This window comes from Coffea arabica, chromosome 8e, assembly GCF_036785885.1.
Source record: "Coffea arabica cultivar ET-39 chromosome 8e, Coffea Arabica ET-39 HiFi, whole genome shotgun sequence".
In the NCBI taxonomy this organism is placed as follows: Eukaryota; Viridiplantae; Streptophyta; class Magnoliopsida; order Gentianales; family Rubiaceae; genus Coffea; species Coffea arabica.
In genome coordinates this window covers 40906459-40925664 of record NC_092324.1, presented here as the reverse complement: position 1 = coordinate 40925664, position 19206 = coordinate 40906459, and the positions used below count along the sequence as shown (strand labels likewise).

General features: G+C 33.1%; 1 protein-coding gene across 1 annotated transcript; it reads right to left on the bottom strand.

Moving 5' to 3' along the window:
• Nucleotides 1–13422: 13422 nt before the first annotated feature.
• Nucleotides 13423–17727, bottom strand: LOC113706744 (viridiflorene synthase-like). The gene is made up of 7 exons (XM_072061088.1): nt 17602–17727; nt 16937–17279; nt 16428–16800; nt 15865–16083; nt 14923–15061; nt 14320–14565; nt 13423–13934 (listed from the first exon to the last, which is right to left on the bottom strand). Exons 1-7 carry the CDS (start codon nt 17725–17727, stop codon nt 13644–13646), a joined length of 1737 nt encoding a protein of 578 aa, XP_071917189.1. The 3' UTR covers nt 13423–13643.
• Between the last annotated feature and the right edge of the window lie 1479 nt (nt 17728–19206).

The following is a 19206-nucleotide window of genomic DNA, read 5'->3' as shown; positions in this document are numbered from 1 at the left end:
ACACGTTACGAGAGTTATTTAGATCAGATTGCACGTTCCCCTAGTATGTATAGACGCTAGTTGCCACTGATATTAATCGATTAAACAATAACGGATTTAATTAATTAATTTGGCAGGAGATTAACAAGTCACCTTGAAATTGACATCCAATTAATAAAGTAATCCCATCGAAATTCAAGTCGAAAACGTGCAATTATCAACAAATTAAGGAACGCATGAAAACTAATACGATCTCACAGATATTTGGGACCGCGTTGTCGCATTGATCCTTGACTAGATAAAAAGCTTAGCCACGCCTCATGAGAAAATGTCCACGTGAGTCAATTGATTTCAAAGTCATCAATTTTTCTATAACAATCAAGAAGAATAATAAAACTGTGTTCCAGTAGTCCTAATAGAAGAGATGGAAAAAGTCGACAACAAAGAAACGAAGAAACGGGACACCATACAAAAGAATCGACTCTTCCCAATCTAAACAATGACTAACTTTCTTTTTTTTTTGCTCCTTGCCGAGTAAGGAAAAGAAGACAAAAGGTAAAACACTACCCAATGTTCCTTGTATTTCGTTTCCTACTTCTAGTAGAACTCCCTAATACTAGTAAACTCCTAGTCATCAAAAGGAAAGGACTCCGTTGTAGCACAATGTGGAGCCAGATTTGTAAATATCTTGGAAGCTTCCCACGTGTGGAGAATTTTTCTCAAGAAGATCTCCTTTTTTAGCACTTTTCTGCTCCATTTCCTGAAATTAGGTCCAAATACCAAATATAAGTAAATGTTAACAATTAAAACAGTGGGCCTGTTTGGAAGCCAGGTTTTTGGACAAGTTTTTTACTTACTAATTTTTTAACAACTTTTGTTATAGGAACCCCAAAAAACTTCTCAAAATTTTTTACCTACACACTTAAAATATTCAAAACACAAAAAAAAAAAAATTCCCTTCCCCTTCTCTTCTTCTTCTTCCTCCCCCACCCCAACCCACCACCACCTCCGCCGCCGATCACCTCTTCCGGTGCCTGTCTTCTTTTTTTTTTTGCCCTTTTTCCCTCTCCCCCTCTTCCTCCCCTGCCATCCTCCCCTCTGTCTTTTTTTTTACTCTCTGCGTCTCCCCCACTCCTCCCCCACTACCCTTCCCCTTCCCCTTCCCCTTCCCCTTCCCCTTTCCCCCTGGCTGATGTAGTCGCTAGACCAGATCGCACGGGGAAGGGTGACGGTGGCGGGGGAAGGGGAGGAGGGGGAGAAGGAAAATTGCCCAAAAAAAAAAATTTCATTTCGCTGCTTCATCTGCCAGCAAGAGCAAGGAGAGAAGACGAGAGGAGAGGGAGAGGGAAAATGTGAAAAAAAGAAAGGGGCAGAGAGGGTGGCGGGGGAGAGAAGGAAGGGGCAGAGGGGGTGGCGGGGCAGAGGGGAGGAAAGGGATGGTGGGCATAGGAGGGTGGCGGCCCAAGGGGGGTGGCGGGGGAAAGGGAAGGAAAGGGGTGGTGGGGGAGGGAGAGGGAGGAGGGGAAAGGAGAAAAGAAAAAAAATAAAAAGAAGAGAGGTGGTGCTGGCGGAGGTGCTGGAGGTGGGAGGCAGAGGTAACGGGGAAGGGGGAGGGGGAAGGAAGAAGAAGAAGAAGAAGAGAGGAAAGAAAAGAAAAAGGAAAGAAAGAAAAAGAAAAAGAAAAAAAAGAAAAGGAAAAAAAAAAATTTCACATTACAAAAATTTCTACAAAATTTTTCACATTACAAAAGCTTCTATAAAAAAGTTTTTCACCTTACAAAAACTTCTACAGTGCACTACAGTAAAGTTTTAGACAAACTCCCAATAAATTTAGGTTCCAAACAGGCCCAGTATTTGGCAAGGACAAATAGGGAAATTAACTATAAAATTAATAACAAATTACGCCTTATCAATGATTTTATATAAATATCTACTAACTCCCTTGTGATTGTACATCTATCCATAGATGCAAAATAATTAGACTTATTCACTTTAATGGTTAAGTAAGGCTATACTAGCATTTCAACTAATAATGTTAGGCAGACTAATTTTTATCAACTTTTTGTTTTACATGAAACTGTAAGAGCATTATGCAGATATTTTGAAACTTAACAGCACCATGTAAAAGCAGAGGGTTATGAGCAATTTACCTAGTTTGTACCACGTATTCACGAAGCAATTGAAGGCTATAGATCGATTAGTCTATCAATTCATGTTTGTTTGAATACCGGGTAGATGTATAGAGGGGCAACCAATTGTGTGGTCGGTTTTCCTTGATGACACCATCGCCTCCGTTTGTCCATTAGTTGCAAGTCCATAAGAGCACTCAGGGTGGGGCGGTTAAGTTGCCAAGTGGGCAATAAACACGTAACTTACCAAAAAAATTGAAGAAGTGTAAACAAAATGATATTCATGTGATGCTTAGCATGATTTGAGATTTTTGGTGACCAGCCCGGCCTGACAGTGGTAAAAAAAAATATATATATATATATTATTGAGCAAATATACATAAAACTCATAGTTATTAAACTTGATCCGGCAAGGAACGCGATAGAGGGACTAAGTTAATAGATCACTGATTGAACCGATGAATTTAATTTAATATTTATAAATGTAAAATAGTAATTTTAGTATATGTAAAATATATAATAAAGCATTTTTAGATACTAATTATTGCATTTAGAAAGATATATAAATATTAATAGAGTGTTTAATTTCATTTTATCATACTTTTATTTAAATAAATGGATAATATCGTCAAGTATATCCAAAGCAATATGATAACCAGCAGCTCAGCTGTCAGAAATTTAACCCACCTACTTTGAACAATGTAAATTTGATCAAGCCACGAAAAAGATCGCGGAGAGATAAAGGTGTGAGAAAGGAAATTATGGAAATGGAGCTGGAAGACGTTTGTTTCGGAGGCAATAAAGTCTTCCTTTATTTCACAAAACACCACCTCTGAGTAGTTGTATAGTACACGCATACTCTAAAGTATTCAATAAATTTCAGTATTTTTTTTTATACTTTTCAGTCTTATCAAGGTGAAAACTAAGGTAAACCGTTTTACCATCGGCCACTGAACTTATGGAAAATTTCATCCATATAGTAAGAAAAATAGGAAAATAAGATTTTAGAGAAGTTTAGTGACTGGTAACTTTTTAGAATCTAAAATTGAATTAAACATTAAAATTTGTTATAAATAAGCTTTAAAAACAATAGCAGTCCTTTTTTTTTTTGAGGGAAATGATTACAACATTTTAATTGACAGAATCTACACGAGATAAGACAATAAAATGAACTTTTGCCTATTAATTCATATAGAACATGATAGCTACAGGGACTTTCTTTCAACATATATTTTGAACCAGTAAATCATATATATACTGATAGTGTATACACTATCATCGTTAGATCAATAACACATGTGTAAAAGTTAAATTTCAAATTCAAATTTTGTTTATCTCATAATTGCATGGGTAATAGAACATCTTTTTAAATGGTAAGATATTAAATTAATTTTTCCTACACTGACGGTGTATACAATGTCAGTATTGGATGAATGACAATTATGCAAAATTTAAATATGAACTCCAACTTATACATATGTCATGGATCCAACGGTGATAGTGTATAAACTATTAGTGTATATAATATTTACTCTAAGAGATTTACCATTAAAAAAATGATCCTCAAGACAGAATGGGTAATAGACTTTCAATTACGATCATTCGTATAGATTTTCAAAACAGAATTATGATCCTCAATCCATTCTAGGCTGTCTTGCGCTAAATGCCGACCAGTAAGAGTGTCAATGGGCCTAAAAAGACAGATTTGTGCCCCTTGGCCCCTAAATATATTGTACCTCAATAAAGGCAAATTGACCAAAGTACGAGGCAGAACTATTAGGCCTGTTTAAATATGAGAATGTGTAGGTTGAGTTAAGCCCAACTAATCGAAAAGTCGCCCCAATGTAAGTAAATAATGGCCCATTCCAATGAACCCCCTAAAAAGTTGCATTTCCTTCGCATTGCCTCCTAACTATTTAGTTGAACCAATTTGCCACTTGTGCTGTTATAATTTTCTCCCTCAACTACAATTGGATTAAAAAGCCCAATATCTGGTTGGATAGACCATGTACGAATCACATGATTTTGTAAAGTAACTATATTACCCCAAAGTGTTTAACTGTCAAATTTTCTATATACTTATTTTTTATGAAAATCTTTTTGAAAACAATCTAAGGTATTCCCCACATCACTAAAAATTATAATTTTACGTAGCTTTTGGTTTCCTATCATAATTGAAGTTTATTATAATACACACACACACATGTATACCACAACTACTTTTTGTATCGTTGTTACCACTAAAAAATGTATTGAGAAAATGTGATTGTTAGTTGCATTGTGTTTTATTCTAAAGGCTTTTCTGTAAGTGATATTATCTAGAGTTTATCTTGACTCATTTTATTAATTCAAAAGTTTGCCCAAATTCTTATGAAATTTTCATATAGCATATGGAGGGTAATTTGATCAATTCATGAAGCTTCAATTGACCTGCCTGACTCAATTGTTCCTTTTTTTTTTTTCCTTTAACAAAATGTCACTTGATTTGTATTGATGATTTAGCCTTTACAAAACATTTGCGTAACTAGGGCAACTGTCCTAGCAATGTTCTATGCCTCATGGGTAAGACACAGGGGAAAAACTAATTCCTGCTCAACAAAAATGAGTTTGGTGACAAATTGTGCCACGTGTGACTAACATTATTGCCCTTCTTATTAACAAAAATGAACCAAAAATTTTGATTCTCGTTTCAACTTTTGAAAAGTTGATCTTCAATCATGGGTAAGACACAGGCGTCGTCCATATTTTAGATTGCATTGTTTCCAACTTTTGTTCATATTTCACTTCGATTTCATGCTAGAATCATCTTCGAATCAGCTCCATTGTATAACGTCGACTTCACATTGATTCAAATCAAACATCCATGCACCAAAAAACTGCAAAGACTATAAATGTGCATATTAAATTGCTCAAATGCAAGTTTTGGCTAAAATTAACAACTTGAATAAATAATTGTTTAAAGAAGCCAATTTTCGTCCTTTTATCCTAAAAATACACCAAAAGTTAAGTAATAAAATACACTAAAAACTTACAAAATAAATACTTATTACTTAATCTTTCTATGTACTCCCTCCGTCCCAATTATTTAGTCATATTTGGGGAATTCAATTTTTTTTAAAATAGTGATTTGATTGTGATATTGGTGCTTCTCTTTTCAATTTTACCCCCACAAATTCAAAATTTAAATTTGAATGGTAACATGCATATGATTAGAAAGAAGGGCTATATTTGAAAGAGAAACTAAAAAGTGTTTTGATTTTTCTAATATGACAAATGTTTTGAAATATTTTAAAATGGAAAGTATGACACTTTTAATAGGACAGATGGTGTACTACTTATGTTGCAGAAAGAATTTAATTCTTTAAGTTTAAGCGGTTGCAGAAATATCAAGGGAAGGGCGGAAGAAGGGGGCTAGGGCCAGAAATTTTGGTTTTTCTCATATAATGCTACTATAAGTTCTGTTTGCATGATTGCATCGTACATTATTTATAACTCCTTGAAGTGTCCGGGTGTTATCTTGCAATTAATCATGCTTGATGGAAGAAGTATCATAGTTTTGAATATGTTAAGCACTACTTAATCTGCATATAAAACTTTGGCTAAAAAAAAAAATGGACGCATTCCCTCGCGTTGCTTCTTTGCAGCATGGATTAACCTAAATTATCACCTTTCTGTGACATATTTCATACGCAATCCTCTTTGGAATTTGTCTTTCAATCATGTGACTAACAATTTTCCTGGATCTCCAGCATGAGATACTGAGCTACTATATTAAATATGTTCCAAAACTAGAAAACAATAGAAAAAGATGAAGGCTGCTTTACTAGAAATATGGTGTATAAAAGATAATACTTTTTTACAAGGATACAGTGGATAGAAAGTTATTCTTCGATTATTAAAATTGAAAAGTCATTAAAAACATCATTCACATTTAATCAAATGAATTTTTTGTCCTTCACTTTTCAAATATTAAGTTTACATCCTTTATAAATCTAAGTTAGCAAAATTTGATCCCAACCGAAGTTTCTTACCACTTTTGACTTGAAAATCACCACGTGACCCATATACAGTTATTTTATGGACAAAAAGGTCAATCTCAGTTTTTTATGGTTTTCGGAAAAAATGAATATGATTCGAATTAAATCCTACTTCTTAGGGACATAAATAAATATGGATTGAATCATTTATTTAGTTACAAATAGGATCTAACTTTGAAGCTCAAAAACACCATCAATGAGGCCGAATCAGCTCTTGTTCAAAACATAAAAATTATAATCCTTTGAATTAGCTTTCCAATGCCATAAGAATCATGTTATTTGGAGGTATGGACGTTGAGATATGCCCAAAATACTAAGAACTGATTGGAAGAATATTGCAGCGCAACTATACTTCAGTAATTTGGACTTTTGGTCATGAAAACGTGAGAACCAAAATTTAATGTCTCATAAGAATTGTATAACGTTCTTTTAACTTCAAAATGAATTAAGAATCATCTCAATCTAATTTTGGTTGCTCAAGTTATCGCCAAAATGCTGAAATATATCAATCCCGCCGAACCTCTTTCTCTTGACTTCTTCTTCTTCCATTGCTTCTTCACGCCACATTTCTAGTCCATTTTCTCTCTAATTGAGATCTTCACCTATTAGAACAATAGAAGAGCAAAATTAAGTAGTTTCTACTCAGGATAAAGTTCAAATAACATAATTAACTAGTAACTTATATATATAAATGCACTACATTTACATCCTATAAAATTCCCGTATTTGATATAGATATTAGGAAGCCTTGTACCTTTCGTTTCATATCTTGAATTCAAGTTCTATCTCACTTTTGCATTGCAAGTTAAGTTTTTGAAGGAAAAGCTTATCAAATCATCTCTAAAATTAGGAGTAGAGAACCTAATCTAATTTACATAACCCTGTACTCTGTCGCTAATTTTAAGTTCTTAATGACCCTCAAGGCAAATGAATAATAAATTGGCTGTGTAAGTCAAATTGCTAGGCTTGTTACTCTCGTTTTTTCATATTTATGAGTTCGTCCTTACATTTTCTACATTAATCTTTTACGGCAGGCTCAACAACTTTACAATTCTCAAGTTAGACAATATCGATTTTGGTTCATAGGCTGCTGGAAAATAACGCGAACACAAGGATTACACTTTCAATATAGTTAGAGGCAGTGTACCTTGATTAAGTTAAACCTGGCTGCCCAAACTTAGCCCATTTTTTAATCATGCTTAATGTTAGAGACTAAGTTTAGCCCTACTTAGCCGAAGTCATAAAATACAGGTTGATCATATAGCAGGACGAATGGATTAAACTTGTGATGGCTGTACCTTACTGACAATCAAATCCACAAGAGAATTAATGCGTAGGGACTTTAAACTTTGATTGCTTCAAAGTTTTAAATATAATTCAAACTGTCACTACTGCAAGTGCACAAATCGTATACGAGTATAGTGAATATTTGAGTGTTGATTTCGTAGGTAAGATTGTTAATTGCCAGTGTAATTCAAACTCCTTTATTAGTTAAACGATCACAAATAAAGCAAGTAAATATATACTACAATCATGCAATAAAACTACTCCATACCTACTAACGTGATATGAAACTAACTATACATTCATTAGATTCTATAAAATTATATGGTTAAAGTTACAAAGATGCAACTCTACATTAGTGAATTAAGTCTCTAGATTTAACACTTTCATGAACTAATATTGAATCCCAAATTTCATTGATGAAACAACATCTTTAGATAATCACAATTAATGGCCAATTAATCATGATTATAATAGCAAAAGTGTTAAAATAATGTGCTCAAGAAATAAGTTCAAATAACCATGGAAAGCTCACATGACAATCATAGCAATTCATCCATTTCCTAAGTATACAAACTAGTAAAACATAAAATAAAGGGAAATAAGAGCCAAATTTGTATTATAACCAAACATAAGAATTAATACAAGAAATCAAGTGATAGAAGAGATGCTACCCTTGTCGCATAAGTTTCAAACTCTTAATCTTCATCCTCAACTTCATCTATGTTTAGCTACTTGTCGCATAATTCCAAACTCTCAATTTTCATCCTCAACTTCATCTATGTTTAGCTATATGCAAAGATTGGATAAAATTATACTAATCCTACATTAAGCTAATGAGCTAAGGAAATCTAGTGAAAAACTACAGCTTTATGGTAGTTCCTCTAAGCTCCAAAGTAACAAAACAAGTTCTCCAAAACCTCTATTTATAGATGAATTTGTTCCAAACAACTTTTGTTAAAGTTGATGCAAATTACTCCAGGAGATTCCCAAAGTTTGCTTCTTGAAGTTTCCAAGATCTTTTTAGGTAGAACCAACTGAAATCTTTCTAAAAAAAGTAGTCAAAAAGCTTGTGTCAACAAGCTATGACTTGCTGTGCAAGTTGCTGAGTTGAAGGGAGAAAACAATGGCGAAAAAATGGGTGAGATCTGCATTTTCTGGTCCACATTTTTATTACATTGTAAGTTCAGCATTTTCTGATGAATCCTCAAAATTGCTCTGTTTTTACATCAGATTGAACTACAAATTTCTTGATAATGAAAGCTAAACTAAAACTTTTACAAAACATAAAAGTTATATCTCTTTGAGTTGCCTTTTCAATGCATCAAGAATCATGTTATTTGAAACTTTGTAGGTTGAGAAATAACGGAAATACACTTGACTGGTCAGCAGTCCTGTTCCAGATTTTGGCAGCAAAAATATAACTCTGTATTTCAGTCTTTTGACCATGAAAATGCATGAATTTGATTTCAATTCTTGTTAAGAAATGTAGTCTTGTGTCTTAAATTTAAAATGGTTCAAAAATCATTTTAATAAAATGTTTGTAACTCGAGTTATAGCTGAATCAAAGTATGCCCGGGCAACCAAACCTTTTCTTCTTTGAACATGATTGCATTTCATATTTTTTATCATATTGCACTTCATTGCACTTCATGTCACTCCAAATTTTGCCAAATTTTGCCAAATTTTTGTCAAATTTTAATGTTTTCTTGAATTTTGTTTTATTTAATGAATTATTTATCGTCTTGTATTTTAATGTGTTTTTCTTTCTCATTTTTACAGTTTTATCTTAAGGAAAAAAAAGAAAAAAAAATCAAAATCAAAATCAAAAATCAAAAATCAAAAATCATGACTAATTTACACATTTTCATCATTTTTCACGCCAAATACACTTAACCCATTCCTACACTCAATTCTTTTAACCTTTCTTTTCAATTGGAAATTTCATCATTTTGATCCCATGGTTCCCTCTTGTCTTTGGTAGAAAACATAATTTTTACCAAACACACACACACAAACTCCAACTCTCCCCTCAAATGGACGGTCTCAGCTTTTTCTTGTGCCGCCCAGATAGAAAAGAGACCATCAGAGAAGTAAAAAAAATCCTCCCTCAATTCACTCTCTCGGCTCTTTCTCAAGGCTCCCTCTCATTTTCTTAAAAACAACACAAACAACTCAAACCCAGGACCCCAACTCTCGGTCCCTCTTTGCTTCTCTTAAGTTCACACACCCATCCCCAAATCAAACAAAAGGGGGGAACTAGCGGTCACACCATTAGATTTAGGAATTTCACCACAAAGCTCAACCAAGTGACTGCAATATTCTAGAGGTATTTTTTTTTCTTTTTTTTTTTCAGTTTTGTTTTTCACATTAAATTCATATTTCGTTACTTATTTTCTCCTGTTTTTGCTGCCTTGCATTGTTGCTGTTGTATTGTTAAAAATTTGGGAAATGGCATGAACCATATTTAGGAAAGGAAATGTTTCTTATGTATGCGTATTAACTGTTTGAAAAAATGCCAAGATGGAAAATCGGATTAAAATGTTAATTTTGTACATGTATTGTTGTTAAAATGAATAATCATGACTAGTTACTGGTTTGAGGAGTTTGTTTAATTAAGTTTTGTGTTAATTTTGTAGTCTAAAAGGCAACGAAAGAAAATGAATTTTTAAGGGCTGTTTTGCTTTAATTTAGCCTTTTTATGTTATTTTCTTGTCAAATTAAAATTATAGTTGTAATGTAGAAGTTATAAGGAGGGTTTTGGCATAATTTTTTATGATTTTTGGTGAAGGTTTAAGGGTTTTAAGAAAATAAAAACTGGACTGACTTTTGCTATTTTGGCCATTTTCGGGTCATTTTTTGTAAAAACTAACTTGAAAAACGGATTCTACGCGAAAAATCGAGTTGGGGTGTGTATGCTGATAATTTTTTGTAACCGGAAAAATTCGCCGGCGCCCGGCGGTGCGAGGAGCTTCAGGTCGCCGGGGAAGAAGAATAAACAGAAGGAAGGGAAGAAGAAAGAAAAGAAGAAAAAAAAAAGAGAAGGGAAATAAAAAAAGAAGGATTAATCTTTCCTACACTGACAGTGTATACACTATCAGCGTTGGATTATTGACAACTATGTAAAATTTGAATTTGAAATTCAACTTTTACACACATGTCATGAATCTAACGATGATAGTGTATACACCGTCAGTGTAGGAAAGATTTACTCAATAAAAGAATGGGCTAATGTTTTTTTTATTCTGATGGGCTGGTGGTTATTTTGGGTTGGGTTTTGGGCATGGATTTTGGTTTATTTCTTTTCGGGTTTCGTTTGGGCTGAAGGGATTTTTGGCCCAGAAAATAAACAAAATTTGGCCCAGTGGCCTTGTTTCCTAAGAGACCAGAAACGGATTTGCACTTTAGCCCCTGATGTTTGGAGTAGTTTCACTGTGGCTCAGAACATTTTAAATTTCTTTTATTTAGGTTCTTAAATTAATTGTACTTTGGTCCCTTAACTTTATCTTTTATTTAATTTTGGCCTCTAAACTTTAGAAAATTATATTTTTACCTCCAAAAGTTTTTTAATTTTTGCAATTCAATCCCTACTGAATTTAGACTCTCTTTATTATGATTGTTTCTTTTCTTTAATAGCTAATTATGTTACTTTTGAATATATTTAACTTGTAATTTTTAGTTGTTCTTAAATTTCTAGGCGTTTAGACATATTAAGATGAATTTCTTATCATTATTGTTATTTTTCAATTAAATTGGTGCTATGATTCTTTTGTTTATTTTGAGTATAAATAGGGCCATGTAACTCCATTAGGTCACCACTTCAAAAGGGAGGTACCTCTATTATTATTATTTCAATATCAATTACGTGCTCTTATGTGCTCCTAAGTGTTTATATGTGTTTATATATTTCCATATGCTTTATTTATTTGATTTAAATGTTCATTTGAATTTTCTTATGTTTGTTTAGTTAATTTTTAATTATTTGAGAGGTGTTTAAATACCTCAAGATGTAATAGATAGGTAATATTTTTTACAAAAATTGTAATTAGATAGACCAATGTAATAAATAGGATAAATAGGTTTATTTTATTATACTTTCCCCATTTAGATTGTAGTTAGGCTCCCCGATGTAATAGGTAGGTTGCGTGTTTATGTGACTTATGTGTTAATGGCTTACCCGCTTTCTTTAGGATTTTTGCATCTAGATATTATGCTTATGTGTTACGTGCTACGTGCTCTTATGTGTTTATTTGTTTTAATTTATGCCTATTTGTCTTATTATATATTATTAATGCGTGACGTTACCACACTAGTCCAATGCTAGTTGTGGTTTTTCCCCCTCCGTTTACTTGCTAGTCCAATGCTAGACTCTTAGATTGTTTATGCATTAGATTCATCTTCGTGTGATATTCATTACATTTTCATGCATATTTTCATTTTTAGGATCATTTCTCATTTGCATGATATTCCTTATTATTTTACCCCTATCCTCTATATGTGTTAATTACAACATTTAGAATTGCATCTCATTTAAGAAATTGTATAATAAGTTAGTTCATTTGTTTGTTCATATTAGGAGAATTATTTTTGAACATGGAAATGGGTGATTATAACTTTTTAGTTTAAATACCCATTAATCCATGTATAAGAAAGTTATGTCATGAGTTTTTGTCTCCCGTACCCATTATGTTGTATTTCTATTCTTTGGTCACTTATATCTAGATACATAATTTAAGTTTCTTTTCTTTTCTCTGAATTTCATTCATGTATGCTTTTGACCCCTTCAAGGAATTATTTTGGCTTTCGCAATCAATGTGATTGGTATCAATTAAACCCTTAAATGGACATTTTGTTCCTCTTGATATTTTATAAATTTATATTTGCATCCATATAGGAAACATCCAAATGTGATAAAATTAAGGGTTAGACTAGGAAAATTTTGACTAAATCTAGCAACTAGCTTAGACTAGGTTGAAAGGGTGCTTTAGGTTTGAGTTAATCGAACCTTTGTCTTCCCTTTCTTTAACTGTGACTTCTGAACTCATTTTATCTTGTTTTTCAAAACCCTGGAGTTGTCGAAAAGGGTTTTATTTTATTTTATTTATTTTTGTCAAAAAAAACATTTTTGGGTGATTTGGTACACCCAAATTCAATATCAAGTGGCGACTCCTCTTTTTTTTTAAAAACTCTTTTAGACTAAATTTTGGACCCAAATTTTCGCATTTTTAAAGTCCCATTTTAGGTCTTTTTTCACTTATTTTTAAATAAATCACATCTTTTGTAAATATTTATTTTCACCCCAAAAAATGGGGCGCGACAGAAATCACTTGAAGTCATCAACAATCATGCAAATATATTCTCACTTTATTTCAATTGATGATTGAATAATTAAAACCTACAAAACATGTAGTTTAAATCACTTAAATCCCTAGAATTATTTAAACCACTAAATGTAAATTTTATTAGAAACTTAGTTATTTAACTCTTAAAATAACTGAGACACATAAAAAACTAAGTAATAAAACACACTAAAATTATGAAAAATAAAAAAACTTATCAAGAATCATATTACCACAAACTTGTTACATAGTAAATAAGTACGGCAGAATTAATGCCGTGTCTAATTGGATTAATTCTATGATGGCTTTACTTTTTTGACTGTCAGACTTGCGAGAACTCAAAATATGGCCATAAAATAAATATGGGATAATTTAAGAAACCTCTCTCCTAAAATTTCTCATACTATCACTTAATACTTTTGATATTTTTAAAATCTGTTTGCGATGCTGTACCTTATTTACAATCAAATCTATACACCTGATACATGGTTGATGACTTGTACCCAATTATGGAACTTGTGAAATGTGTAGATTTAGGTTTGAAAGGTGTTGTAGCATTTATCATAACTATTTCGCAAATACACAGAAGGAAATTCCAAAATCTTGCACGCATTACTCAACTTATAATTTTTTGATACACAAGGGCAAGTAGAGGGAGTGGAAACACAAGCAAGGGGCATTTCATCTCCCGACTCGCCATTGATATTATTCAACTTGTATTTTACAACAAAAGTAGTATAAAAACCTGCATTATCATGCTTAAAGACTGGACTAGACAAAGCAGAAAAACACACTTCACAAGTCACATGTCACAACTCAAACTGCATTGATTGCGCCAATTCCTTGAAAACATAAAACTTGAACCACAGTCTTCCTCAAACCGATATGGAGTCAATGAACAAAGCCTTCACGTAGCCTTCAAGGTAAGATGGACAAGTAAATTTATCTTCACGTTGGTCGTAAACAACTTCGCATATTCGTGCCAGATTGAGCATCACTTTGAAAATTTCTCTTGGAATGGTAGTAGGCCTTAAGCATTCTTCATTCATTACCTTCCAAGCATCCTCACACATCTCTTCAAACTTCTTCATTGCCTCTTCCTCTGACACATTATAGTCTTTCATGTAGCATTCAATGGCTGTGCCACTGCCCCTTTCTTTCTCGAACTTCAAATGCGAAGAGTTTAATTAGATTAAACCTTTAATTAAATTGTACCCAAAATTTTTTTATTAACAAAATGAACTGTATGCTATATATTTCACTAGATTCACGAAAGACATGCATGTTCTGCGCAAAGGTTTGCAGAGGAAGTTAACAAGGCTTAAAAACAAGTATAATCATGACATAATACTAGGTCTACTGCGGGAACAGATAGAAATCGGGGTACCTGTGCACATTCCATTATAATGTTAGCACAAAACTAACAAGACAATGAGTTAATAGCTTTTGGAACAATAACTGTGTACCACCACCCCTTCTTCCACCCCCCCCCCCCAAAAAAAAACGAAAGAAAAAGAAAAAGAAAAGAAGATAGAAACTATAAATTCAAACCTTATGACTGGCGACATCATTAATCAATCTGGCATGTTTCGTAAAAGCGACAAAAAGTTTAGGATTAGTTGACATCCAATTGATAACATCCTCCGAGGCACTATCCATGCCAAGAAAAGCTGCTGCTGCCAGCAGATAGTATGTGCTTGTGATCAGACTATTGCTCAAGTAATCAGCAAAAGGTGGCAATTCATTTGTAAGAAACCACTTTGACTGAGTGAAGCTTGTCCTCGTATAGTTTTCCCACTGACAAAAACAAATGAATGAATGGAAATATTTAACTAGAAATACTGAATCAACATAATAAAATTTGCAATGGAAATTAAAATAATGAATTTTTATTATGGGTTGACACGCATCAAAGATTTAAAGCGTCTTAATATAGCCTTCATCAGATATCAATGCATTAAACTTCGGTGTAATTTATTTGATTATAAAGTCCCACCAATAGGTTTACTTGTAAAACTACGAAGTTAAAAAAAAAACAAAGAAAAGGTTTCTCAGAAAACTTTACTCTGTTTATTTCGGCCCAGCAAGTAGCAACCGATAGGACAGTAGATACATTAACATATAGTCAATCAAATTAAGAACATGGTACCATACTTCTTGAATATACTTGTTGAATGCATAGGTTCTTCGCTCTTTAGCTAAAATTTCCTCAAGCTCTTTATTGAGGCTCAGAAGTGTCATGTAGGTTGTCTTCAAGCATTCTGGGAGTTGATCGATTCCATTGCCATCCCACCTGCCAGCAGAAGCAAAATTTCCAATATAATGAAAATTAGCATGCAGTATCGACCAAGCCAAATTGAACCTAATGTTTTCACTGGTGCTTTTAAATTTAAAGAAAATACCAATATCCCAATGAGTAAAAGAAAATCAATATGAACTATTTTGCATCAAAATGACCGTTCGACAATGTCTGATGTACTTATCTAGACAAATATATTTTTTTAATTGAAAGATTTATCTAATCAATAAATTTTTATATTTAATTTGTAACTCCTAAATTCTTACCTATAAGTAGAGTTCACAAGAATTCGAAATCCTTATATCCTATGAATGCATCTTTCTACTATATTCTCTATTACCACCAAAAACAAGTGCTGGGAAAGACTAAGCTTATTTAATACGTGACAAAGAAGGGTGTTGTGTAAGGTATCGATCTAGCTCTCAGTAATATAGATAGGAGTTGGTGACAATGAGAAAATATTGAACTAGCTACTAGACTCCACAGCTTTTGGTAGAGTGACTTAATTTGCACCTCAATTCATGCCAAATTAATTGAATGGTACTAAATATTACAATATTGAGATAAGAATTTTATTCATTATTTGTAATTGAACAGAAGCGAAGAGTTGTTTTTTTCAATTTGCTGGCCCATAATTAAACTGCCAATTAAGTGATCATTTTTCTTTTTGAGTTTTCAGTCTAAACATTCTGTTTAACAGTCTTTAACCGGACAAGCAAGCATAACAAGTTTGAGCACGACCCATAAGCAATAAGACAACCTTTGTATCATCAAGAAAAAGAAAATCTTAAGCATACCTGTCAACAGCGTCCGTGAAAATTTTAAGTTCTTCAAGAGTGCCGTAAGCATCATAGGCATCATCAACTATTGCAACAAACACTGCTATTTTTGCAAACATCTGTCGAGCAAAAGAGTACTTAGGTTCATAAAAGGTTCCAACCGCCCAAAAGTAGCATTCGACAAATCTTTCCCTTGCATATGGAATTTTTGATCTCATGTCCAATTTCTTCCCCCATCTATATCGTCAAGAATAAGAAGCAATAATTGTACAACCATTAAAGAATCTGTCTAGCACAAATATATAAATGTAGAAAAACATTTGACGTAATACTTGAGAAAAAAATTAAAAAACGAATGATAGTTAAATTGACTAACTCTTTTGGTGGTTTGTCTTTAATAAAACTTCGATAATTAGATGCCAGCTTGGGCGACATAAACCGAGAAAGGAATTAGTAATTTAAAATTCTCATTTTACCAGCCGATTTAGCAATGAAAACAAAACCCTGCTTTTTTGGATATTGTTGCTACTATATAGTCTTAGACTTAGACATTACGAGAGTTGGTGTCTCAATGGGAGTACCTTATTATCTCACAAAGGTCTTGTTTATATAGCATCTGTAACAAGTGGTAATCCAGTTTGGCAAGCCTTAGCAGTAATTTGTTATTAGATTCATCTTCCTCGTATATGGAGATGTAACAATAGGCCTCATATCTTGAAATGCCCTTATGCAGTGGCTTCTCAAGGGCATGTGTTACTTGTTTTGCAAGAGTAGAACCCACATAGGAAAGTCCCCGTTTCAGATGAGTGGTTGTGAAAGCAAGGGCTTCATCTAAAATCTTATCTCCATGTGTCCTCACATGAGCAGCTTCATATAGACTTAGTAGACCTTTCATGTCACTGCATAAGGATTCCTGGAACTTACCATTTCCATCAATGAATTGGTCGAAGATGTCTGTTTGACAAAATATTTAGGCAAACAGTATGTTAGAACAATTACTATTTAATGACTTAATATAGATTACTTTGCACTTTGTCACTGATTTTCTTTTTTCTTTGTCCCTCACAGATTTAGTAAGAAACTCACATACCACAAGAAATATTATAACCATGTTGTCTGAAGAGTCGAAATTGAAGTCCTACAGTAGATAAATCATATTCTTGTTGCTCTCCCAAGTTGGTGCACAGATTGAAAAACTGTTGAAGTTGGTTTTCAATCTCATCCTCAAAGTGATGCAAGATACCAAGTCTTTCTATTTGATTTATAAAATTGAGTTTCTCCATCATGGTTTTGCTGGTTGCCAAAAGCATGCTCATCACTTCTGCCTTTAACATTTCAATCTCTTTGGCACACAAATCATATCCCTGAAAGCACCGCGCAAATCTTTCTTCAATGAGATTTTTATTTAGTTTCTTTAATATTTCATTGAGAACCTGAATTATTAGAGCTTCAGCAAGTTAAAAAAAAAAACAGCCCATACTCAAGATTCAATAAAAATAATAACATATCGATTCCCCTATACATTAATGAAATTGATAACAAGGAAAAAAATGTCGGGGATATATACTACATGAAGTATTGGTAAGACCAAAGGAAATAGCGAAATCAAATGAGAATGGCAAACAGAAGTTCCACTTCGTTCTGTCATATAGGAAACCAATTGGGTTCCCACTCAGGAAAGGAATTTATATTCTACGAACAAAAACATGAGGTGAATCGTGAACTTATGGCACGTAGTTGAAAAGGAGATCTAACCTGATCATCGAGAGTAAATGAAGACATAGAATCGGCCCAAATGTTTTCAGGGAAATCTGCTAATTGACGGACTATCTCATGCTGATTGTTTGAAAGGACGACAGTTTCAGTCGAGGTCGAGGCCATGTTGTTGGGGTAAGTTGAGGAGAAGTGAGCTTAATCAAGTGTTGTTTACTATGGCTACTTTGGTGATCAGCCGGAGGACTTGAAGGACGTATTTATAGATCCAACAACCCAAGTAGTTGTTGGAGGCCAAGCAAGTTAGTTGCACCATCAGTTGTATTTACAAACAATAAAAAGGTTCCAAAATGTCAAGAATGTCTTGATCTAGTGATTAAATTTGAAATCACAAGAATTAGAGACGTCTGAAATTCAAATCCCCTTCCATCCCTCATTTCTTAAATCCCACCTCTGCCTTACTAAAAAAAGAATAATTATTGAAAGGCGATAATTTCAGAAATCTCCCTTGAGGTTTTTAACACTTTCATTTAGCTCCTTCGAGGTTAGGGCTGCAAAGGAATTGAGTTGTTTGCAAGTAGTTCAAGTCTGAGCTCAATTGGAGCTCGGTCAACATCGAGCTCGAGTTGACCGAACTCGAGTTCGAATTCATTCTAAAAAATATTCAGTTCATTAGCTCGCAAGTTGGCTCGATTAAATATATATACCTAATATTAATTTTTTGTTAAGAAAAATTATTATTTTATTTCTTTTTTTAAAATAAAAATATTTATTTTTTATTTTTTAAATCTTGAATTCAACCTCTACATTTTGAGCTCGTCGAGTTCGAACTCGAGTTTGAACTTTATAAAATTGAATTGAGACTCAACTCGATTAGACCAAAGGTCGAGTAGAGTCGACTCGACTCGTTTGCACTCCTATTGTCATTTTAAATGACAAGGGAAGTATGTGTAATTTTAAAAATCTCGAGTTTTAAAATTGCACATACCTCCCTTGTCATTTAAAATGACAATACTACTCTTAAATATTTTAATGAAATTCCCTTGTTTAGTATGCTTATATTTAGAATGATTTTTAATATCATTTTTCATTATTTTTTTTCTTATTCCTTTTATTTTAATTTTTTTTGCCAATAAAACTGTAGAACCACCATTTTTGCCAATTTATTTTAATCAAGTGTAGTTAAAATTATTAAAAAACTTATAGAAAAAAAATTAGGCAAAAAACTTACCTTCCAAACGGACGGAATATTTACACTCTAAACTAGTTACCCTCTATTTGTCTAGACTATTCATACTTTACAAGGAATGTAGATAGAAAAAAGTGCATAGACGCATCATCAGGACCCCACATGTAGAATACGTTCAATACAAAAGGTCTCCATAAATGGAAGCCGGAATGGGGTTCTCCGATAATGACAACTTCCCGGAACTGGATAAGAATATGATTTGTTAAATGTTCCCGGCAGCCAACCATACTTTATTAGTTTATTATATACTATCTTTTTAGTGATTGACCGTAGTACATTGGACCGCCCATAAATAAATCGACTTGGATATGCACACATTTTAACGTCAAAATGAGTGATCTAATTAAACACTTCAATTAGTGGATATTAAGTGGGTATGTTTGAATCACTGATTTCTA